At 32.9% G+C, this 26,736-nt stretch overlaps 1 protein-coding gene across 4 annotated transcripts in view; it reads right to left on the reverse strand.

Moving 5' to 3' along the window:
- Positions 1 to 26,736, reverse strand: part of LOC118280596 (solute carrier family 41 member 1) — a 112,229-nt gene that overhangs the window by 46,366 nt on the left and 39,127 nt on the right. For 2 of the 4 annotated variants that reach the window (XM_050699631.1, XM_050699629.1), the window contains exons 1-2: positions 26,070 to 26,372; positions 944 to 1,036 (exon numbers count right to left, since the gene is read on the reverse strand). In XM_050699631.1, coding sequence (XP_050555588.1) covers positions 944 to 1,034 — 91 coding nt within the window. In that variant the 5' untranslated portion in view covers positions 1,035 to 1,036; positions 26,070 to 26,372. Of the gene's footprint in view, positions 1 to 943; positions 1,037 to 26,069; positions 26,379 to 26,736 lie in introns of those variants that run through there. The other 2 variants (XM_050699634.1, XM_050699630.1) reach the window with 2 other exon arrangements.

A 26,736-nucleotide genomic window follows, 5' to 3' on the forward strand; every position in this document is an offset into this window, starting at 1 on the left:
CCATCTTGTCGAATAATTGCCGAAATATAATACGACCTTAATCCAAAATCTCCGGATCGGTCTTCATTTTTGGCAGATACTCTATAGAAGTAATATCAAAAGTCAATCTAAATCTAAAGATTTTGCATTGACAACGGTTATTTAAATCGACAGTGATATACTGAAATTCAAAGATTATTTTTCTAAGGGCTGAAATTTATCGAATTACTTCTTCAGCATGCTCGAGGCGAGATTGTCAGTTTTTAGACAAATCTGAACATTTTCATTACACCTATAACTATACACAATGATTTTGCAGTTAGTTACTCTCTTAATATTAGTTAATAGGTAGGTACGTAATACCAATCGCGTAAAGGTGCGCTAAAAAGGCGTAAACGATAAGAAATAAGAAAGCAAACACTTGATGTGATAAGTAAACGAATACAAGGTTCGAACTCCATCGATTTAACTTTATAGGTTTAATTTTAAACCAATTATCTTAAAACGGTATTTTATTTACTGTGTTTAAAGTATATTCTCGAAAATTCACTAAATTATGTCATAGTTTTCCATTCGCACGCAATATGTGTTTATTAGACTTTTTAAATTATTAGTAGGTAATTTGTTCTATCAAATAGATATGAAACATATAATGATTTTTAGTGCATTGAAAAGGTTTACTAAACCGAACTAACTAACTAACTAACTGTACCCTTAGTATGAGTTTGCTTTACGTTTAACGAGAGTGCGCTCTGATTGGTTAGTTCATTCGCGCCGGCCAATCAAAGGGCCTCGCTTTCGTTTCGTTGTCGTTCAATGTAAAACAAACTCGCACTAAGGGTACTGTTTATAAGATTCTTTAACACCTAAATCTGACGTCTTAGTTTCTTTCTTTTTTGTAATTGTAATGTTTGTTTATTTCATTAAATGTACATAATATTATGGTAGTATGTGTAGTACTTACCGCTGATAGTAAAAACTGGGTTCCCGTTGACGTATGGCGACTGATCTTCAACCTTTTCTGATGGTTTGACAACATCCGGGGCTCCGACCATGCCTGGAGCAAGGCAGAAACATAATAACATTAATTAATGTTATATATCACACATAAACATCATCAAAATCATCACAATTTATAGAAAAAACAACTTTATTAAAAAAATGAAAAAGAAAGGCTAATTGATCTAACCGAAATTTTTTTATAACCAACATTATTGAGTTATACACAATTACACGTATTCAGTATCAGCTAATTTTTCTCTATCGAATGCTGTATAACTGTGTGCCTTCGACCAAGTAGCCTTTCAACGGTCGAATAACCAAATATCAAATCAGTCTATACATGCACTTTTGGACTAACATAGGAAGCAAGACTAGCTACAACATTCTAAAATGCGATACAAAATTAGCCAAAAATTGTAAACAAACGCGAAACTTTCCTTGTAATAAAAAATACAAATAAATACAGTCATGACCGTCAAAACTTTATCATCAATTTTATTGTATTTTACTTAGAAGTAAACAACAGAACTAGTAACTACATATTACCTATTATCAAATGATTAATTCAGAATTTACATTTACATGACAAGAAGCACGTGACTATTCACAGTATGTGAAGGTTTTGGGAATCGAACGAGGAACTGAAGCCTTTTAAGTGACGCATTCATGCAATAGATCGGTCTGACCCAAATACTAGAGTTTCGGTAACACCATGTCTATTTATAGAGGTTTCAGGTTTCTTTAACTTTTGTTTAGATGGGAAATTTATTTTTGACAGTATCAACTATACCGGCTACACCCACTCTGCTTGGCTAAGATAGTCTCGATAATTGAACACAAAAATAATTATCTAATTTGATACAAAAGTTCCGGAGATTATCGCATTTAAATTTTGAAACGATGACAATTTCCTAAACCTGTTTTGATCCTCATGTGATTTTTACCAAGCATGCAGATTATGGCAAACCCCCTTTTAATAGAAAAGTGACTGATTTTTTTATATTGTAAAATACCTAAACCTAAAAATACCTAAACTATTGTATGGTTAATTAATGTAAAATGTATTCAAATATAATCAAATTAATCAACAATTAATAACTAGACTTCATAGTAAAACTGAATACAATAGAAAAAATCAGTAGTGAATGAGTAAATTGTACTTAATTGAAAAAAAAAACTGTTCCTAGATAATTTTAGTCACAATACAGCCGCTAAAAAGATGATGTTAATGCTGTCGATGACTTAATATATTATTATCACAGTATTGTCTATTGTGTAATACTTGATTTCCATTTTTCTAGAAAACTGTGTAATCTAGAATACTAGCTGACCTGGCAAACTTCATACCAACTCAAATATATTTTTCTTGTATTTTAGAACTGCCCTGGACTTCTAAAAATAATTAAAGACCAAAATTAACCAAATCGGTCCAGCCATTCTCGAGTTTTAGCGAGACAATTTATTTTTGTTATATACAGATTTCTGTGGTTTTTATGTGGGAAATACATTGATTACAGTAGGTACTTATACATAATAGTTTATGCTAAAATAGGTATAGCAAATTCCAACCATTTTCACAATATAATAATTTTCAAAGTGCCATAATCACATCCGTCGCTTTTCCGGTACATTATATATGTATACAACACGCCGATACATATAATAATATATAAGTAGGTATGCACTGACAAATTACCACAAAATTCTGTAAAAATATCTTCAGTAGATTTTAAACCTTAAATATTTGTAATAGACTTGAAAATCCTTTGATTTGTGATGTGATTTGCAGTTTTCAGTAGAATTTTTATTTTATCTTTTCTTTATTTTAGTTTTAAGTTAGTTTTTATTCCTTTATTTAGGTATTTTTAAGTTGTAAACAATGTGTAAGTAATCGTAATAAATGATTTTCAACGTCTAAACAATATAGTTTTCAGTAGTATCTATATTATGATTAGGTAAAATTTTATGATCTAACTAATCGTAATCAATGTCTATGTACTCCTACAGCGCAATATGACCGTAATATTAGCTATTGTCCGGTAATGTCTACGCAATGTTCACGTGTCCATATTCTTGTATATTTGCGTAGTAGATGTGTATGTGTGACTGAGAGTAGGTGTGTATGTGTAGTGATGAATACCCGAAGTTCTCTCACTTACATGAATGGTGATAATCGCTGTACTTTAATGATTACTTAATGTTTTTCTTGGTAACGATTTTGTAGCGAAAACAATTGCTAAGAACTGGGCTAAGTAACTATTAAATAACTCTGAGTAGGTATCTTGTATCTCTTTTACGAATGGAAGAGATAGGTAATAAGAGTTCATAATATCTGAAAAACAATTAATGTATTGTATCCCTCCGTCATGACACAGCACAATTTTTGATCGATTAACTGCCACATTCAGAATCATTTAATGGTAATATACTTAACCACCGGGTTAAATGATTCTAAGTACTTCCGCGTGAATTCTGAGAAATGCTATGGGCTGCCTTAGAATTTGTTTTCGATACCAATGCCCCCTATTTCATAAACAAAAGAAAAAAGGTATTTCACCTACAACTAGTCCCACAAGCTGAAAATAGATTCAAGCTCAAAGTCAAGGAATTTCATAATGTAGCCTCATAAATAGCGTTACATGAGATGTCCTCCGTTCCTCAAGCCGGCTGCTGGATCAGGTTACAACAAGGAGTTAACGTAATCACCTCAAAAGGTCACTCCTAATCATAGCCGTTTTGGTTATAGATACTCGTAAATTACATATCCGAGAATATGAGGATGAGGTACTTTGGCCAAAATAAACTGTTAAATAGGTACAAATAGATAAATGCACTTTGCAGGCAAAGGAATGTCGTGGTGGCCAGGTTTAAGACGCCCACTTCTCACTAACATTAGAATTTAAGACGGGATATTTACCATGTTTATTAATGTCTTTTTTTTGGGGGGGAAATCATCCAATGTCTTCTCTTGGGCGAGGCGAGAGGGAATGTCAGACTTTTACTGACGAAAACCCACCCCGTTCCTACTCCTGCTTTTCAAGCCTGAACCCCGGTAAACCCGCTAGGTAGTCCGCAGCTCCGGATGTTTATTAATGTCTATAAGTTTCCGATATTTCGGCAATGATCATCGCTTGCTTGTTAGTGACCATGACAGTTTCAAAACTTATGCCTACTTCTCACGCAAGAAAGTGCGGGTTCCAAACCTACCAACAGCAAGTACCAATGTGACTTTTTTCGAGTTATATGTAATTTCTAAGATTATTTAAATTGTGAAGGGAAACATCGAGAGGAAATCTGGGCTTATAATTTCTAATAATATGTTTGAAATCGTCAACCTGCTTTGAGCAAGCGAGGTGAATAATCCTCAAACATTCTCCGTGTGAGAAGAGGGCTTTGGTCAGCAGTGGCCACTTATAGGCTGATAATGTGATGTGAAGCAAAGGGTCATGGGATACGCTACGATTTTGGATTTTGAAGAATAACACCATTGTGTTATTATATATCGTCAGTCATTTATTTACATGAACGGAATAAATAAGTAATATAAGATAGGTATATGTGCATCTCTACCTTCGGGGATTTAAAAAAGTTGAATTTTAAATTCATGATGGGTTTTTTGGTGTTGCAGTTTTTGAGGAAAATAAGTTTAAAAACAATCGAGCAATTTGTTACGAAGGGATACCTATACTGAGTGTAAATGGAACGCTACTAAACAACCAAGAGATTTATTTTAAAAATTAAGGAATTTAATGTTTTTTTTTTATATAATAATAGTTGTAATCACCTACTTAAGGCTGATGTTGTATGAATAAGATGAAAACAAAAACGATTAAAATTATAAAAAACAAAACAAAATTGTAGTGCTTTTTGGGAGCGTTCCGTTTACGTACGTACGTACGTACGTATTAAAAATAATCGGTAGAAGAAACAACATCGATTTTTATAACAAACTAGCAAATCCAGCGAACTTCGTTTCGCCACCTGCTCTTTTCTTGTTTTTTTTTTTTTGATTTTCTTTGCTATAAACATCACGGAACCCGTTACCTTTCCATCGAATGCAAAACCGTGGAAATCGGTTCGTGCGATCTGGAGTTATAGCGTCAGGAAGGAAAACCCGACTTATTTTTATATAATAGATAAATGTATCTGTTTGTACTATGTTCCCTTTTTTTCTTTCCTTTTTTGTGTTTTGTTTTTTGGTGCATCGTACCCGGTGCTAAATAAATGATTTTTCTTTCTTTCTTTCAACATCAGAGGCATTAAAACTGCATTGTCTTTCTTTCTTTGCTTAAAGGTTTAAAGCTTGTATCGGTATATTGTATCGTTTAGGTATATGTTAACAAATCATAATGAGGTTCCCGTATAATGACATGACATCAGAACCAATCGAAAACATTGAAATCGAGAGTCAATGACATCTATGTCATCCACTCCTGGGAAACTATCAACAGTCATTGTCTTATGAGAGCGTGTATAGGGAAATTTCCAATAAAACAATAACTTCTACACGTATTATTGTTTCAATGATAATATTATGTGAGACTGCTGAGTAAGAGGTTCGATTTCCGGTACGGGATAAATAATAAATAAAAAATCATTTACTGCAGAGTCATTTAATGATTTCTTAAACTATTTCTTAACGATTTTGTTTTAAAAACAATTGCTAAGGACTGGGTTAAGTAAACAGAAAAACGCTTGCGTTGTGTTTCGCTGTATAAGTGAGATTATCGTACCGGATGCCCAATTACCCCCCTTCCCAATCTTCCCAATCCCCGATTCTCCAGCTATCCTTAAATTCCTCACCTCAAAAGACCGACAACGCACTTGTAACGCCTCTGATGTTTCGGTTGTCCATTAGCAGCGGCAAGTGCTTACCAACAGGTGATTCGTCAGCTCTTTTACCAGCTTTATACAATAAAAACAATGTTTATATGGCAGGGAAATTTCCTATACAACAACAATACTTTGCAGAAGTGTTATTGTCACAATGATAACCTGATTAATAAAACGATATTAATTGGTTCGCATCCGGAAAACCTGTTCACTAATCACCATCATTGTCTATTAACTAGAATAAACCGAGATATAACATTAATGGGCGTTGAGATAAAACTCTGTTGATTGGTTCAATAAAAGGTTTATTATAACATTGTTATGTTATGATAGATTTTTTTTTGTTTTTAGGGGACAAGCCCGTTATAACCTCCCAAAACTGCAACTCCTGTAAGCCAGGATCTACAGTAGATATAACCATGAAAACATTGGAATACTGAAGTCCAGTGCGTCCCAGGGACATGAATGACTGTGTGATATTATTAGAGGAGAAGTAAAAGTGATGATAGACCGAACCGGGAATCGCACCCGAACCCCCTTATCCAGCAGTCGCACTTGCGACCACTGGACCAACGAGGCAGTCTCTCTCTATTGTATCTATATGTATATTGTATATGTATACTCGTATAATATATGTATTGTATTATGTACAGGTACTTAAGAAGACGTTTTTAACTACAAATTGGATAAGGTTTACTTATGAGTAATAATAAATAACTCAGCTTATCGATGTGTGTCAATAGTAGTTGTTTTTATTATTGTCTTAGTATAACGTCTATTATCTACGGATCAATGGCTGCGTGTGCGCAGGCTGCCCATTGTTATCAGTTCTCAAGTGTTTAACTGTACCTACTTACTGTGAAATACACACTTCAGTTATACTGAAAATATAATTCAAGATAATACAGTGATTCAAGTTATTTTACGTGATTTTTTCCTGTATACCTAGGCAATTGGTAATAGGTTTTTCTACTTTTCATTCGTTTAATATTAACCTTTTTCTCAATTATTTCATCAATTTTCTCAACCGTTGCCTCACATCTTCAGTTTCTCATGTGTCGTTCGTTTACAAATATAGGTACTAGTTAGTCACTTACAACCTCACACCCGGACCAGAAACAACAATTTGTGGATCTCACTAAGAGTTGCTCCGTGCGGGAATCCAGACCTATTTGTATAATATTTTAAAGTAGTGTGTTTGTTTGTCTGTCTTTTACATCGCAACGGTATGCTTTTAAAGTCTGGAGATAACTATGAGGTTGCAGAGTAATGAGGCTGTGCAGAAAAGTATCTTGCTATAGTTGTGCAGAAAAGTAGCTGCTAGCTCCATACATGAATAAAAGAAATACACTGACTTTTTTAAACTCTAAAACAGTATTTTAATTACATAAATAAAATGCAGCATTGCCAAAATTACACATTCATAGGTACTTGTGGAACCGATAACCTCAATTTTTTTAAGTCGTTTTTAAAATATTTTAAGTTTCAACGCGTTTTAAGATACAGTCAATTACCATAATGTAAATAATTTAATTCTCAATTGTATTTTAATCGGACCAGTGCTGTTAATACGTAATTTCGTTGCTAAGCAACCAGATAAAAATAAATAAACATTAAAAGGTGTCAAGAACGAAATGAATTTGGTACATCAGTGGTCCCTTATTAACTTATCATTTTGCCAGTAATGCAACTTAACAAATATAAAATAACTGTAATGTCTTATGCACGGTTAATAATAAGGTAAAATAATACTATAGGGCAAACCTATCACCAAATATCTTTCACAATTCCTACTCCAGATTCCTTTAACTTAACCTGCAGACAACGTAACAGTTTACCGGGGCTCCGGTTTTTAGTCAGTAAGAGTCTGACACTCCCTCTGGCCTTACCCAAGGCGGGAGAAGTCATTAGATGATTTTTCCCTCTCAAAAAAACAACCTTGAAAAAGCATTTTAAAACAACCCTTTAACTGTTGATAAAAATCTTTTATTCGGCTCTAAAAATACAATAATGTCCAAATACTCAAACGCTACTCAAATTTAAGACACTCTCAAAACTAGTTCTGTCACTATTAATTCTTCATAAAAAGACAGAGATACCACAATATTTAAGTACAACTTAAATTTGATTAGCATTTCAGTATTCGGACATAAGACCCTTTTGCATACAGAACCCTAATAAAGTAAGTAGGTAACAGCGTGGGCGCGTCTGCGCACACTGCAGGCGGCGGCGACTCAGCACGCATGCGCAACAGTGACAAAGTACACGAGATTGTCTTAAACGTTATATCCGTTGTATGTCGAGGAAGAGCTGTCTAGATAATTGTGACGCGTCTAGCATCTAGACTTTAATGTTGTTATGTAGATTACCTGGGTTGAGCACTGTGTTAATCCTTCTTCCTTACATATGAAAATAGAAGTACCCTTTTGTGTCTATCCTATTTGTATGGACGCGATAAGGTAAAATATTGCTTGACGGATTTTTGTACCGTTTTAATCATTTTAATCGTTTAATAGTCTAAGGAAGATTTAGGTGTAAATGTAATCAGTTAAGGTCCGTTCCGTGTTTAGTCAATAGGGTAGATGACAAATTTTTATTTTAATGCCCGTCTTGTAGATTATTTTAAAATATTAGACACGTATTTTTTATTTTGTTACGGAAACAAATACTTTCGAAGATATATCGATTTCAAATATCACGTGACGTCACTTCTAGGTACATTTTATATATAGAAGTGACGTATTTACTCCTACTCCTATACTTTGTTTCTAATTAAGGTCGGCAGTCATCAAAATTGGATATCACATAGAAATAATATGTTTTGATTTTAGTGTCAATAACAAATTGACCTTCCAAGTTCACGCCAGATTTTCACATATAACACACATTATGTATAAACACACATATATTTTTCCAAGCTTTGAAAACCTGTACTAATATTGAAATTGACTGAAAACGTGAGCGCGCGCGTCAATGGCGTTTGTCGCGAGGCCTCATCCAATCAATTCGCGTCCGCCATAATTGATTTAGTTTCAGCTGTTTAATTTTTATTATCTTGAAATGTAGGTATTTTATATTATCTACTACTTATGAGTTATTTATACAGTTATGAGAGTTATGAAGGCTTTGTGCTACTGGCATAATAAATAGTCGTATAAAATTGTTGTTTGATAAAAATCTCCTGAATAAGCGATTAAAAAATTAGATTATCTAGATTCTATTCTCAGTGAGATTTTATAATTATAAAATCGAGAATCAAGAATAGATTACTTGGTCAATAAATATTGAAATTTTCGAAAATATTTAAAAATCGAATGACAAAAAAGAAATCCGATTTGGAACATTTTGATTTTATTTCTATTAAATATCCTTATCCTTGTACGAAATATAACTAGACAAAAGTTTTCATGTTACACACAAAAACTGTTTTTTTTGTTGACCAGTGTAATCGAGGGTGAAATCAAATTAGCTCAAAGAGAATTATGCATAGGGCCTTATTCTCTCATTTTTCGTATAATGTCAGTCAGAATGATAACAAATATGTGGTTTACATTAAGTCATACCTAAGAGATCTCCCCATACGGTATAAGTATTGTTTACAGTATGACGTATCAACCGTGTTATACTTTAAATGGTTACGGTAACCGTAGTTATGTTCCTTAAACGCAATATTTACTGTTACGTTGCACGGTACTGAGGTTCGTCACGGTCCACGAAATTAAATGACATAAATACGTTATAGTGTGGCGTTTGATCACTATTGATACGTAATTTCTAAGAGAAATTTAAGATTTACAGTTATTTTAATAGTATCATGGTGTTTTTGTAGTTTGTTCGTAGATCCCATCATTTTTTAAGCGTTGTTATGTCTGCGTTTATTGACAGAACGGCAAAGCGAAGATGTAGCCGAAGATGGAGCACACAGACTTAGAAAGTACCTATTTACTCTGACCTTGAAAAGACCCGGGTTATATTTCTCAGGAAAAATAGAAGCCGGCAGATTGGTAAAATGGATGCACTATAATAGAAAGACAATTTACAATCGACAAGTCAGTTGATGTCATGACCCAAAAAGAAATTGCAGTTTCTAAATTTCGAGAAGCAGGTATGATGGTAAATGCATCATAACACATCTTATCAATGCATCTTACACTAAACAGTTTAATAACAAATTGAACTGTAATCTTCTTTGCAACATAAACTCAATTTTTCATGTCATTCGACACGTTTCGACGAGTCAGACTATTTTTGTTACCACCACGTTCGGAATGTCAATCAAAAATGATCAAGAGTTTAAATTAAAAAAACTGGTAACGGCGTGCAAATTGCTCAAGAACGTTGCATGAGCAAATCTAATCAATTTCTCACCTTTTCCTTTCGATACGAAGTTCAAGTATTAATATTGGCCCTTAAACTTCTAGAATGGCATTCGTTTTTATTGTGAAAGTCGGTTGTCGCAATGGGCACCCGACCGCGGACTTGCAAAACGGCGGTGACATGTTTTTTGTTTACTTTAATCGAGAATTACTTAGGCTTACTTGATTTTATCATAATTTATTTCTTAAATACATACTATGGAGTTATTTGAATGCAAAAGGTCACGTCTGTGCTCCACTGTTAAGCTGCGGACTACCTAGCGGGTTTACCGGGGCTCCGGCTCGAAGAGCAGGAGTAGGAACGGGGTGGTTTTTAGTCAGTGAATGTTTGACACTTCCTCTCGTCTCACCAAAGAGAAGGGAGCGGGAGAAGTCATTGAATGATTTTCCCCATTAACACTTTAAACGCCACGGAGGTCACCGGTGACCGATATTAGCCGAGGATTTGCCTTCAACAATTTTCTATTGTCTGTCAAAGACTTAAAAAACTGCAAGGTGTAGATAATATTTGGGCACGAAAACATTTTCCTGTTTTTGAACCAAAACAGTGAGTCAACCTGTTAATCCACATCAAGGTATATTTACAAGTTGTGTTTTAAGAATTTTAAAACGAAAAATATCAATACCTAACCCTTTACTTGATCAGAAAATTTGGCTAGCAGCCACACGTTTGCCGTTGCAAACGATATCGGATCTAACCAAGGATATTTGTTTTACGTCTAGGCTCATTTTGTAATAGTAAATAAATAGTAAAAGACGAAGTTAAAACCTAGTACCGACCTACTTAGTACTTGAGAAATAACTACAAAAAACACTACCGATTTAGAAGATTGCCCAACGCAACAGTCTTTTTGGGCACTGAGGAAATAAATCACAAAATTAAAATGTACTTCGTGTAATGAATAAATTGTCATTCCGTACGGGTAAATTATTGTCATTGAACTGAGAAACAATACGTATTGGTATTGGACGACATCTTTCCTTTTTATGGCACTTCCTTATGTCTCATAATGCGGAACCCGCGTATGTAAAGTGGGTCTTCACACGCATAATGACAGCCTTTGAAATACTTGTCTTTCTTTAGCAAAATTCATGGTCAATGACATCGAAATTACTACTAAGAAAAGTTTGTTTGTCACACAGTTGTACAATATACTTAACTAGCGGTCCCAGCTTCGCATGGGTGCAATGGTGATATATTATGCATGTATTATACATATTACATATAAGCTCTCCACTTGAATCACTCTATCTATTATAAAAACTGCATCAAAATGCGCTGCGAACTGCGTAGTTTTAAAGATTTAAGCATATAAAGGGATATAGGGACAGAGAAAGCGACTTTGTTTTATACTATGTGATTAATTTTTATATTATCGGCTTACTCACGTGACTGTTTGACGAGGATTTGACTAATTTCAAGCCTTGCTAGAGGCTCATATTCATGAGAAGCATTCCGCGACACACGACGCTGTTACATTCGCGAACTAGTAACAATTGCTTAAGTGAGTAAACCGATAACATAATAATTAATTTAGTATGTCTCACGAAAGTTATAATAAAAAAATAAACTTAATCATAGCATCTATTTGCGAAATGTGGTTAAAATAGAGATAAAAGGTATTGTGTCCTCATGGAATTTTTATTTTATTATCAGGGAAATGAGTGTCTTTATGGAGTACGACTGCGTTTTCCTGTTATTGAGACATATCTTCAGAGTTAACATTTAATTCTTGGCTAGACCGGACAACACAATACAATATGTAGATATACAGTACAATAATAAAATTGATTGGAAAAAAATATCAAAGAAATTGAAAACATGCATTTTTTAAAAGAGTTTCTTGCTCGTTCTTCTCTATTCGAAACTACACTTTGGAACGAGCACCTAGCTTCACTGATGGACAGACTGAATTATTTATATCTTGACATTTCAAAAGTACCTATTTATGGTTTAATTGGAATAAATGATTTGACTTTTTAGACTAGTCACTTGTAATAAAAAAAACTTGTTTTACACACACCACAATATAAAAATATATTTAATATAAAACACAGCCATTTATCAATAAATTTAATAATAATATCAATACGGAAGTCTCAATTTCACTCAAAGAGGAACTTTTGATGCAAAGCGAATTAAATGAGACCGGTCTCGGTTCATTGGCCTACACAATACCGGTACCGTATATCTAAAATGGTACCACTAATAAAAACAAAACAAATTCTAAGAATAACCCGCCGGTAGCCAGTATTCGCAAGTTTGTGTAATGGAAAGAAGTTATTATACCTGTAACCTACTAACTATGTATGGTAAATAGGTAATTGATGTTTGGTTTACCGTCGATCTAGATAGAGGTCGCTAGAGTATGTCTACTAATAGTTCTGCGGTTAAACAATGTATATTGTCAAAAGTAGTAGTGTAAACATGAATTGGATTTTTTCACAATTGCCTAAGATAACTAGTAAATAAAAGTTCTATACAATTAATCCTTAATTAGGCACTTTTAAAACGTCAAATTTAATTGTCCGTCAGTCTGTCTGTCTGTCAGTGATGCTAAGTGCTCGTTCCAAAGTATAATTTCGAATGGAGAAGAAACTCCATCGTTACTCTTTTCCTAAAAAAAATGTTTTTTTTTACAATCTCTCTGATACCTTATTTGATCCTTTGATTCTAATGACCCATTTGAAAATAGTAGGTTTCATCTAATAATGTCATACAATTCAAGGCAAAAATTTAAAAACACATGTTACCAATATTAACATGGAATATCCAGAAAAAGTACAGCAATGTTATTAAAATATCCCACTAGGATGACCCCAATTTCAACATTAACAGAGACTGTCCGAACTACGACTTTATTCTTTTGTTTCGATGATCATAAAAAAATATAACAAAAGATTATTGTGTTCGATTGCAGAATATTGACTATTCCGATGCAATAAGTCTATTCGATTAAAAAGATTGCATTCTGATTTGTCAATCAAATATTATTTCGTTATTATATTAAAATGTTACTTTGTTATCAAGTGTTTTCAAACTAGTCTACTCGTAAAGTGATAGACAATGAATTGATTAAAACTTGCTTATGTAATTAATTGACTCATGTCAATTTGAATGTAAAATTAATTTTGAACTAGTATATTATTATAATACTGTCGAATTTATTTAGCGATTGTATAAATAATATCTCTTAACCGACGATGCTTGAAAAGACTGATGACTATTGATGAAGTGAAGAAGTAGGTATATACATACCTAGTTAAGAGATATTAATTAATTACTATTAAGTAATTGGGGTTCCAGTTCCATTGTCTCTGAACACCCCTATGAGAGACAGGCGTAAGGTTATGTAAGTATGTATATTATCAATTATCATACTATAGATATAATAAGTTTTTATGAGAGGGGAAAATCATCCAATGACTTCTCCCGCTTTAGGCCAGGCAAGAGGAAGTGTCAGACACTTACTGACTAAAAACCACCCCGTTTCTACTCCTGCTTTTCAAGCCGGAGCCCCGGTAACCCGCTAGGCAATCCGCAGCATAATAGGTATATTATATCTCAACCCGGAGCTAAGCCAATGTTTATTTGTATTGCGTTTTCTAAAAATATGTCACGGTTGTACCTACATACTTGCAATCACTCAACCAGCAAAGCAGTCATTTTATGACTCATTATGATTCCAATATTATATTATTACAATGTGATATAAGTGATTTATCACACTTGAATAAACTATTTTGGTCTTCCCGTCGATCAGTCATTGTTAATCGTGTTTAATAAATGATTACACACATATACAGCGTGTAACAAAATAGCCATATACATAAAAAAGCACTGAAGAATACAGGTTGAATAGAATCTCTATACAAAATTTCAGCTTAAAATACGTGTCGGTGTCGCATGGTTTTTGATTTTAAATCATCATACAAACGTATCACAACACTACAGGGGTCACTCGCTAATTACAAAACATTTCTTCTGTAAATCTGATCTGATCTGATCGCCTAGTACCTGTATCTATCTAATTTTGATGTTCGGTTTCTGGAATTTTATGTATTGGAAAAATTCTTAACTTCGTTCCATGAAATTATGAGATTAAAAAGCCCTTCTCGTGTCGTTTGTTATGTTGTCTAGAAACCGTGCACTTGATATGTATACCCCCTTTTTGTTACACCGTATATATACATACAGGATATGGTTCGATTAAAAAGTCACCGACAAATGTCACTAGCTGCCGCGTTCAGAGACATTTAATGATTGCTTAAACTATTCCTTAGTAACGATTTTGTATCAAATACTATTGAGAAGGACTGGGTTAAGTAACCATTAAATGAGTCTGAGTACGGTGATAAGTTTAGGAGAATTCTGATTCACTCATCATCAATATCTGTCCTGGTACTAGGTAAAGGGTTCTTTTTACAAGGAGAAGGAATCTTCTGGTTGATTATCGTACTATAATATTATAAATGTGAAATTTCATTTGCTTGGATATTTATCTATCAATAACGCGGAAACTACTGAACGGATTTTGATGAAATTTGTGATAGGATGGCTTTTTATTATCTGGAAACACGGGCGAAGCCGCTGGCAGGATCTAATTTTTGTCATTTAAATAAGGTTTTTATTTGTGAACGTTTTCCTAGTTGGTTAGGCATTCTTCATCGATAAAAATAAATTGACCTATAAATGTTTAGTAGTGTAATAGTGGATGACCTTTGAGTTGTATTTCTTTTGAACTCATGAGTCATAGAGAAATATTTCAGGTACCTACAATGCCACTACCGTTTGAAGTAGGTTATTTTGGCAATGATAATGCCAGAAATGTTATTAAAACAGATCTATTATCAGTATTATCAACAAACCAACAATCCAGTTTACCATCTCCACGCTTCGCAACGCACGGTTGCAACTTTTTTTGTGGGGGGAAATGATCCAACGACTTCTCTCGCCTTGGGCGAGGCGAGAGGGAGTGTAAACCACCCAGTTCCTACTCCTGCTTTTCGAGCCGGAGCCCCGGTAAACCCGCTAAGAAGTCCGCAGCTTAGCTACAGCAATAAACATAATAATTTTATGCACCACGTAAAAGTCAAATAGACCACTATTCAATAGGGTAGATGACTAATTTATTTTCATATCCGTCTTATAGATTATTTTAAAATTTTAGTCACGTATTTTTTATTTTCTTACGGAAACAAATACTTTTGGAGATATATCACTTCACTCTAGGTACATTTTATACGTAGAACTGACATAATTACTGCTACTCCTAAACTTAGACTCGTTTTCATCTTATAATATGACAAAATAAAAAAAGTACATGTCTAATATTTTATCACTACCTATCTGACAGCCTAATTAGATTCTTATCCCCGTCATCATCCCTATTAAAATCCCTTGATATGCAGAAATACTCACTCACATTACATACTTTTACATACATACCTATATACTGTATAAGTAAGTATGTAACAAAGTAACAATTTGCCATGAACGTGACGTTTCCTCCATCTCACTGTCAATGCCAATATTAACAATACGCATATATACATAATTATCTGCTAATTACCTACATCGTCTTAGATAATAACTTACCCACTAGATTAGGTACTCGTTATAATCCTATCTATAAGATTATTACGATAACATTAGATATATTTGGATTCAGGGTAAAATTGTATACACCTTGAATTGTGCTATATTTCCTTGAACGGGTTGAAAGAAGTGTGCAATAAATGAACTCTTTGCTAGTTGTTAATGAATTTGCATTCATTTAGGTATATAACAAGATTATGCGATAGCGGACAAAGGTACAATTTTTTTCGAAAACGGACCAAGGTACCTACTAAATGTATGCGAAAATGGACCAAGGTACCTACTAAATGTATGCGAAAATGGACCAAGGTACCTACTAAATGTATGCGAAAACGGACCAAGGTACCTACTAAATGTATGCGAAAACGGACAATGGTACCATTTTTATTCGAAAACGGATCAAGGTACCATTTTTATGCGTAAATGGTAATGTGAAAATAGGTTTATCATTGTCATACAACATTAATCGGAATCGGTTGTATCTACAACTTAGATTTAATTCTGTTGTCACTAAATGCTATTATTGGAAATTGCTGAAATTAAAACCCCTGGCGAGACCCCCAAGTTTATATTTTATTACTATTTAGGGGTATACACAAAAGGTGTACAATGATACCCTTTTAATTATTGCCAGAATATCCACCTGTCTGTCTGTCTGTGGGCTGTCTACGTCATCTGTTTATTACACATTAGATATGCTTTTAACCAAAATAAATTTTAACTGCACGGTTGGCGCGGCGCGGTGAGTAGGCAACTGGCTGCCACGCAACGTGAAATGGGTTCGATTCCTACACGGAGCAACACTTCCTAGAGAGAAAAATCCTATAGAGCGGCAACGTTTTTTTAGGAAGAATTAGAAGAAGAAGAATTGATTAAAAGAACAATTTTAAAATGTTTGCTCGCTTTTTCAAATGTTTTAATAACCGTTAAGTTTAAAAAATCAAAAGGGTCAACAAGCCAACACGAGTTGGAATCGTAATCTGAAATATTTTTACAATGTTTATCACACAGATATATACTAAGTACTACGTACTTCGTCTATGATAATACTTTTGATCCTATTATCAAATATCAAGTACATACTTCGATATATTATTTTATCAAAACTCCTAAACATAGATTTACAAATCCCTCTTTTGCTAAGGTAATTTGTTATTGATAAGTCTAGATATACATATACGACATTTTCATTCTATTTATATGTTTCTTTATAATATGTACATAAGTATCTACCTTTTTTTTGAGGAGGGAAAAATCATCCAACGACTTCTCCCATCCTGGTTGAGGCTAGAGGGAGTGTCAGACTCTTACTGACTAAAACCACCCCGTTCCTACTCCTGCTCTTCGAGCCGGAGCCACGGTAACCCGCTAGATAGTATGAACGTTGTCGTTCGGTTCGCGATATTATACATTTTAATTTTGACTACATAATATCTTTTTTTGTAAGAATTTTGTTTTAAATGACTGTTAATAAATTAAATATTAGCTATCTATCTGCCTTTTATTCATTGTTACTGAGAAACTAATAAAATTATACATATAATGTCATAAAAGAAACTGGATCAATCGTTTATTTATTCATACGTGTCTGTTTATTGAAGAATTCCGGGAAAATGCTTAATTGAACGAAGCTTAGGTTTTAATTTTGTATCTAATTTGCATTCTATTCATTCTCCTCTTTTTTTCCGATTGAAATTAGTTCTTGACCGTTATTTTTTAAACAAGACACAGTTTTCAAAAATCTCGCTTTGTTTTTAAATTTTGAATTTGGAATAGTTTAGTGGTATAAAAAGAGAAATGATAGTGACCATGGTATCGGATACTCTAGGACTTTTCTATAAAATAACAATGGGTTGTATTTAATTTTGATTGCTGTAATAATTATTTATAGAACATTGCAGTATGGTCAGAATAATATATTACTTATGTATAGGTACATATGTGTTCTTAGAATAAAATAAATCCGTGCATCATTCATTCATTTTTTAAATGAAGTTCATTGCCAAATGCTACATTCTAAGAAGTAAAAATTCCGTTGAAACTTGTTTTAGAATTCCGTATAATATAATTAAATACCTAAATATTTTAATACCCCAACAAAGTAGTATGAAATACTATTTCTAGAACAAATCCAGTTGAGACTAGTTGGGATCAGTTTTTCAAATACAAACTTGTTTTTATTCTGTTATATTTTTTACATGCTTTAAATACCTACTTCTGCGTTTCTCTTTGTGCCATGTGGGTTTAACGGTGCTTATGATTTTAGTTTTTATTTTCCATGATAATATTCAAGGCTACTGGACTATATTGTCTAGTGAAAGAACACAGGTTTGATTGCTCGATCGTCTAAAGTTTATAGTTCTCAGCCCAAGCAATGCGATGCAGTGTCGTCGAATTTCGCCAATAACTAAGTATATTTTAAATAAATACATTTTTTTATATTAATAGAGACTGGACACTTTATATTTTATTTGACGTTCAAAATTGCCTTTTTGGTTTATCTGAAATAAAATATTTTGACTATGTCTTTGTCTATACTCAATACAACGTTTATAAACCAACAAATATAAGTATGTTCTTGCAATCATTTCAATCACTCTTACGACGACACGGCTTTCGATACACAAGAATGAACAAATGCACAATCAACGATCTTTAAGTTTACGACATCAGACCGAACGTTTCCAATATTTTATCAACTTAGATTATAATTGTTGCGAAATAAGATAAAAATTGTTATCTGCCTTTGAAATAATAAAGTATAGTAAACTTGGACTCAATTGGTGTATTGATAACACGTGTGCAAGTGATCATGATATACGTATAAGTGCATTTTCGAAAACGTGCCATTTGTTACGGTTCCTATATCTGCAGTATAATATAATAGACTTGTAGAGTTTTTTTGTTTGACCACGTCAATCTCAGGTTCTACTGGTTCGTTTTTAAAAATTCTTGCTGTGTTCGATAGTATTTTTTTCGTAAACTATGACTACGGCCTATACAACGTGTAACAAAAAGGGGGTATACATATCAATTGCACGGTTTCTAGATGACATAACAAACGATACGGGAAGGGTTTTTAAACTAATGTTTTCAAGGTACTAAGTTATGAATTAGTACTACATTCATAACCAACAAATATAAGTATGTACTTGCAATTGCAAATCGCGCCGGCGCGCGAATCAAAATTTGTGGTAGACAGGTACTACGCGATCAGATTGACAGAAGAAATGTTTCGTAATATTAGCGAGTGGTCCCTGTAGTGTTGTGACACGTTTGTATGATTGGAAATCAAAAACTATGCGATACCAAGTATTTGGTACAATTTTTTTTTTTAATGTATGCTGAAAGTTTGTTTGGAGGTTCTATTCAACCTGTATTCATCAGGGCTTCTTAATGTATATGGGTATTTTGTTACACGTTGTATAGATTTCTGTTTTCGAGAAATGGAATTGATCGCAATCAATAAGAGCTAAACATCGGGTGGAACCGCAATAAAGTAGCGAGTATAGACTATGACAATGATATTCGTCTCTTTTATTAAACAACTATCGTGTTAAGCTTGGATTTCTCCCAGTGTTGTAGGCAGATTTACAAACAATACTACCACGTTTTGCAAACATTTTACTCTTACTACTATGTTTGAGGCCGGAAATCATACTTGTAACATATTACGTAATAGTTTGTGTTTTCATAGTTGTATCTACTTTAGATCCCGGCTTACAGGAGTTGCAACGGTTTTGGTAAGCTCTAGGGGGCTTGTCCAAAAGAAAAAAAAACAAGGAAGTCTGACAACATAGAATTTACAAATACATATGACGTCAGACAGATACTTCGATTTAGTTTTAATTTTCTACACGCGATTTTAATTTGTTAGCGATAGTAAAATAATCCATAGTACTTGTTATTCGTCCAATTATGAAAATAAGTACCTTTATCACACGAATCTCGGAATTTACCAAAAGATTATTAAACACTATCAACATATTTATTCAAATTTATCATAATTTAGTTTATTTATCTGGTCAAGTCAATTAATCGTATAATTGAAATGATCGAATCTAATAGATTAATTTTTAATGGTTTCGAGCAACTGGTGTGTGGGCTGTTACCTAATAATATTATTGCTCGAAAAAAAGGCAATAAAATGTCTTATACTTACATCGATGACACATTTTTAATAGACCAGCAGAGAAAACAATTCCAGGAACTTCATTAGCATAACGAATATTTACAAAAAATCCATGAATTATGCATTAATAAATCAGTGTTATCTTTCACAATTTAAATAAAAGACTTAAACACGGCACGTTCCATCAACAACTGCATAAGATACCATTAACACAAAAAGAATAAGATGTCGCACGCATATTAAACACCTCCCATTTGAAACATGTAAACAAAATTAATATTTTTGTTTGCTTACAATCATCTTATCGTAAACAGCCGTTGGAATTTATAGTTGTTCTTTCTTGAATACAAAACAGAAGAAAAAAGCAATCTGGTTGGTCAAAATACAATTAAACATGGCCTTTTAATCTGCGTGGTAATGATAAAATCGTTTGAATTCTTGTAAAGTTTATTAGCTAAAGTATTAATTTAAAGCATAAAACTGATAAAATAGGTATGTGATGTTTTAACGCACAGGTAAAACGCTATTCACCTTATCTTTTAAAGGCTAAATATATCCTTGTTTTATGTCAAAATAAAACAAAAAGATGGAAAACAATATTGCGTAGAATATGCGTCAAAATATCAAAACAAATATTAATTAATTCAACTCCTAAAGTTCCGATTTTTGATACAAACAAAAACAATTCAAATAAATTAAGCACCAGTTGCTAAGTTTACTACATAACTTAATTATGATACAAGAAGAAAAGTCGTAAAAACAACTGCAAGTAAGTAAATAGTAAGGTCACAGGATTTATGTTTCCGTACCAAATTCAGTACGTCAGAGATTTATTATGCGAGACTGTCCCGCCTTTTGCGGAATCATTGTCTTCCCAATTTATTGACACGATGACGTCATACGAAATTCGTTTTTTAAATTCGAATTCTGGAAACGTCAAATTGATTCGGTGACTGGCTGGATAGAAATTGTAGAAAAAATGGCGCAATGACTTTAAAAGTAATTTAGAAGTTCGAAAATTAATTAATTTTGCCTTGAACGCCGACCGGTCAATTTTATTTTTTTGTTTTGGTATTAGGTATTTAGTACCGTGTCTATAAATATTTTACTGAGAAGAATATAAATAGACTAGAAAAATCAATTGAACGATTGAAGTCTATTATAGCAAAATATATTATCGATTTAACAATATAAAGGCTATTTTTAAAGACTAATTTCTATTACTAAAATAGCTGAAATGTCTTAAAAAACATAGGTCAAGGCACATAGGTTTAAATAAAGATACCTAAGTATTGAATGATCTAGGTTTAGTATCGAATATAATTTAACAAAAAGTGGTATGATGAGGATAAAAATATTGGTCTTTTTATGGAATAAGCCGGTAAACGAACAGATCGATCGCCTGATGGTAAGCAATCGCCGCTGCCCATGAACACCCGAAACACCAGCGTTAGAAGTGCGTTGCCGGCCTTTTGGGGGTTATTGGGGAATCGAAGATTAGAAAGATTGGGAAGGGGGTATTTGGGCCACACAACGAAACACAACGCTAACGTTGTTTCACATCAGTTTTTTGTGAGGCCGTAGTATCACACTTAAATGGAAACTTTTCCTCTAAACGTCAAACCAGAATTTAGGGCTAAAAATTCATAAGCAAAATAACCCTGTAATCAATAAGCTAGAATGTCACTGCAATATGAAAGTTTAGCAATTACGGATTTCTAAAGAACTTTGCAAGTTTTCTTTAGTAGTTTATAATAGAGAAGTAAAGTTGGTTAGTCGGTAAGTTTGTACCGCAGTGCCTCGTAACACGGTTATCGGAAACACGATAGATTTTTATATAAAACTAGCTTCCGCCCGCGACTTCGTCCGCGGAAAATTAAAAAAATTTGGGTTGTACTACCCCTAACATTTAGGGGGATGAAAAATAGATGTTGGCCGATTCTCATAGATACCGGATAAGCACAAAAAAATCATCAAAATCGGTCAAGCCGTTTCGGAGGAGTATGACAACGAAAACTGTGACACGAGAATTTTATATATGAGATTACGAAAGAACAACGATAAAAAATTAAAAAAGAAATAAACTGTAACTGAGTGATTCTTCAAAAAACAAAAACACAAAATGTTAACAGCGTCATTATCCTCAACCAAAAGTTAACAATTCTGCCGATTGTAACACAAAATTTGGTTTCAATAAATTAAGCTGTGACACTGCTCTCAACCAATCCAATAAAAATAAGGATGATAATAATAAGGGATCCTTAATAACGCGGGAGAATAATGATTTGTTAAATAAAAATTAAATTTGAAGAAACACCCAACAGATACGTATTAGATTAAAATACGCAGAAATGTTAAAATGCGGTTTCTTTCCAATTAATTTATGTTACATTATTAATAAGTTCTCAGAATCTATTATTCATATGTTTAGATAATACTGCATAATAAAATTAAACTTAGTATCGACTAAATAACCTATCAATCAAGCTCTTATGTAAAAACAGTTTCCTTATGCGAACTGCTAGGGAGTGGAATTCTTTGCCGGAGTCCGTGTTTAGTCGGTGTCTTCAAAGCCCGGGTTAATAGGTTGCTTATGGGCAGACGTGCTTCATCGTAGGCCGCATCATCACTCACCATCAGGCGAGATAGTGGCCAAACGTCGACCCATTAAACGTAAAAAAACTGCATAATAGGGAGGGTATGGGTTTTTCAACTTTTCAATACAATAAAATATTCAAAAATTATCACACTCTCATGCATAAATTTAAATAACTACTTAATTTTCGAATTTTTCTAGCTAAATTTCTAGAAATAAGCCTGCTATTTGACGTCGAAAACTTATGACATATGAGTATTTCATACAAAGTATATAGAAAATACCGTTTTTGACGTTTCGAAAAAAGTATTGAATTTGACCAGTAGGAAACAAACATGCCTATTGAAAAGTACAGCAGCTATTAGCTACTGATAAATTCCCAGATGCAATTTACCGAGCCGATGTGTAACAGTAAATGTTTTCAAATCAAAACGTAATTTTACCGTAACATGTATTATCGTAGAACCGATAACCGTTATTTACCAATTGAGAATAGGTTTTTAAAAAGGAACGCGACGGCCATATTGTGCAAGCGTTTTCAAAAAAAGAATCGATCGTTGTATACATTCATCTTGGAACGTTGTTTTTTTTAAAAAACATCACTCAGAATTCAACTCAAAGGATGTAATTTTACATTATCGTATTAAAAAGAAAGTTAATCAAATTCCAAATTCGAAAAATTTTACTTCGTACAGAGAATCATATTTCAATCTTAAGGATGCTTTTCGTTGTGGATGCGTTTGGTTAAGCTATTTTTTTATATGAAATGATGGTATGGCTGTCTTCTCTACTATCAATACATTGTATACGCGAACTTCGCATCTTCCTCTTACAGCTACATAGCTTAGTATCAGTGAAAACGGTTACAAAGTTTCACAGCTTAGCTGTTACATCCTCTCAGCATAGCACCATAGCACATCTTTGCAAGCACCCTCAGGCTATTAGATCAAGCTGACCAAGGCCAACGAATCACAATTTACATCACATATAATGAAAAAAATAATACATAATTTACGAAAAATTATAGTAAACTGTCTTCTTATATATCTTGTATATATATTTACTTATTTACACAATGGAAATTCTCACATTTATGTCGTCCGTAATTTAGTTCTAAGCGCTACGATTAGAAACTCGTTAAAAACGCGTCTAAATCGTAAACTATTATATTATTGTTTGTCACATCAAAACACGGTGATTTTTTTGTTTATAAAGTGTCTTTGTAAAACGTTTTATGAGAATAGGCATCTGTAATTATTTGTGTGATTTGGGATTAAGTGTACAATACAAGAATGGTTGCGAAAAGATTATGTTGTTTGGGTTAGAACTTATTAGGTAGTCTTGGTGATTATTCTTATAGAACAAAGTGAAGAGTTAAAATATCGCTCTTCAAAGTCAAAGTCAAAGCATTTATTTCAATTAATCCTAAATTAGACACTTTTGAAACATCAAATTGAATTGTCCGTCATTCTGTCTGTCAGTTTACTGACAGCTAACTTAAAAATAACATATTAAATTGCATAGATATCGCACAGTAATCATTGACAGTTTATTGTCACTGGTAACATTTTAGAAATATTGAAATCATAGTATTTGAATTTTTTATGACTTACTATTTTTTAAATGGTCAATGTATTACTATTCCTACTTATACGTATAACTACATTATTACTAAATAAATTATTTCTTTCTTTCAACTTTAGCTATAAGTAGTTTTATTTATATAAATATGACGTATTGAAGCGATATATGTGTTTCTTTTCAGGCACACGTGAGACATTGTTCTAACATCCCTAATCACTATTGCAATCTTATAATACTTATAAAAAATATATTAAATTAACTTATAAATCACAATCATAAACATGTCCCAATTCCTAAGTACAACAACTAAAGTACAATCGTCAACAAAACACCACACGTACTCGTAGGTACTCTACCTAGAAAAGCAATCAACAGTCACTTTGAAATTGTCAATAAGTACAATGACGTACGTACGTCAATTGTCACAAGTGTCAGATTGCAATAATGTTGGTGAAACAATTAAAATGTAAACAACATCGAAGATATACTAACATTATTAATGTGAAGGATGTGTGTCTGTTTGTCCGTCTGTCACGGCAAAACGAACAAGAGCGACGAATTAAGGTAATCCTTTTAGTGAAGATAGCTTAAGGGATGAAGAATGACATAAAGTCAAAGTCAAAATTATTTATTTCAAATAGACCATGAAGGCACTTTTGAACGTCAAAGCAAATATAATATTGATAACGTCTGTCTGTTGGTCAGTCCTCTAGTGAAGCTATTTGCTCGTTCCAAAGTGTAGATTCCTATAGACTACATTTTGTCTCTTTTTACCCCCTTGTCATCCCTAAAATAGGGGATAGAAATTTGTATTCAGCATCCAACAATTTTCAAGTTAAATTTGTGAACAATACCCTTCCACACATGGACAAAAATGGTATGCTAATTTGTGACTAATAAAAAAAATATATTTCGTTAATTAGACCCTAACCCCTTTAAAAATTGTAAGCGAATCCGCGGACTAAAGCTAGTAATAATCATACATTCTTTTCATTATTGTTTCAACTGCCAATGATTGACAGATGTCACTTTGTTTACTAACATAACGACGATACTGGTGTGTTGAAGTAAGTGCTGTTGTCGCCATATTGTTCCATTTTTAAAATCGAAGTTTACAAAGACAGACAACTTTTTTATTTATTGTCAATAATTTGCTGTCTTTAAAGTTATTTTTTGCATAGTTAAATAAATTAATATAAACATTTTTTTTTTAATAAAAATAGCTTTTATTTAATTCAAAATTGTAAATGGCTTTTATTTTTTATTTTATTGAATATTGACTTTGACTTAAGAATTTAATAATTTTTTCAACGTGATATTAATATTATTTACGGTTAAATATCACTGTGAAAAATGATAATTAATCTTATTATTCCGTTTTATTTGGAACTAATATCGATTAACTACTCAATTATAAATTTACATTATACGTGCATTTTTTATTGATTAACTTAATTAAGAATTTAAAGAAATAAACAATGACAACATTTTCTTTGCATATTTCTAATTAAAGTCCTTGAAATAAATACATAATGGGATAGTATCGTTTTTTCGTATTCATTTAAATAATTAAAACTATCTTTATATTTGTGTACTTATCTAAGTAATTTGCAAAACACGTGGTTTATAGTACTGTTAAAATAAAATGAAAGAAAGAAAGAAAAATAATTTATTTGCACCGGCCACGATGCACCAAACACAACACAAACTACGAATGCTTAAACTATTTATTATCAATAAGAATGTCTACTCGTCTTTTGAAAATGGTAAATTGCAGTTTTGAGTATTACAATAGGGGGACAATATAAGTAGTATATTTTTTTTTCTCTATGCAAAAAGGCATTTACCTGCGCATACAATGTAAAAGTGTCACCAAGTCCTCGTTTACGTTTACGAAATTAAAATTCAAGCAAGCACTTATAAGTTTATAATAATAACAAAATGCAGAAATATAGTAAAAGTACTTACTGCCGCCTTTTCCTGTACTGGGCACCTTAATATACTAATATCACAGGATTTTATTTTACAATATATTTAATAATAAAAAAAAAAATCAACAAATTTTTTAAAATATTTACACTCACTTTTTAAAATTAATTATTATTTACACACTGTTTAAAATATTTACATTTACACTCGTAATAATGTGATATACATTTGAATTGTTCGAATGTTCGAAGTTTAAAATAATTACATTTTTATTTCACGTGTTAGCGGGACGGGTCGAGCGGGCGACAAGGAGGTGCGTTCGTAAGCGCGTCCGAGAGCGAACTGTTCAACAGGTAAAGACACCTTTAGCTTTAATATGAAGTGGGCAACTCAATCAGTGATAATGATAACAATACAATGGCTAGTCAGCAACAGACGTCGATCGCGAACATTGCCGGCATTCGGCATTCGACCGGTTCTTTCGGTCAACGATCGTTGCAATGTGTACAATTTTTGGGGCGAGAATCCGAACGCGTATTTTTTTTTCAAATTCCGTCTGTGTTGTGTCGCGTTCGGTATTCAAAAGTCGGTTCGAAACCGGTTCGGGGGTTACGGGTTATGTCAGACGGATTTAAATTCATAAATTCCTACTAAAAATATACCTATTACAATAAATAGATGTCTCATTCATTTCGGTTGGTTAAAT

This window comes from Spodoptera frugiperda, chromosome 16, assembly GCF_023101765.2.
Source record: "Spodoptera frugiperda isolate SF20-4 chromosome 16, AGI-APGP_CSIRO_Sfru_2.0, whole genome shotgun sequence".
Lineage (NCBI taxonomy): Eukaryota > Metazoa > Arthropoda > Insecta > Lepidoptera > Noctuidae > Spodoptera > Spodoptera frugiperda.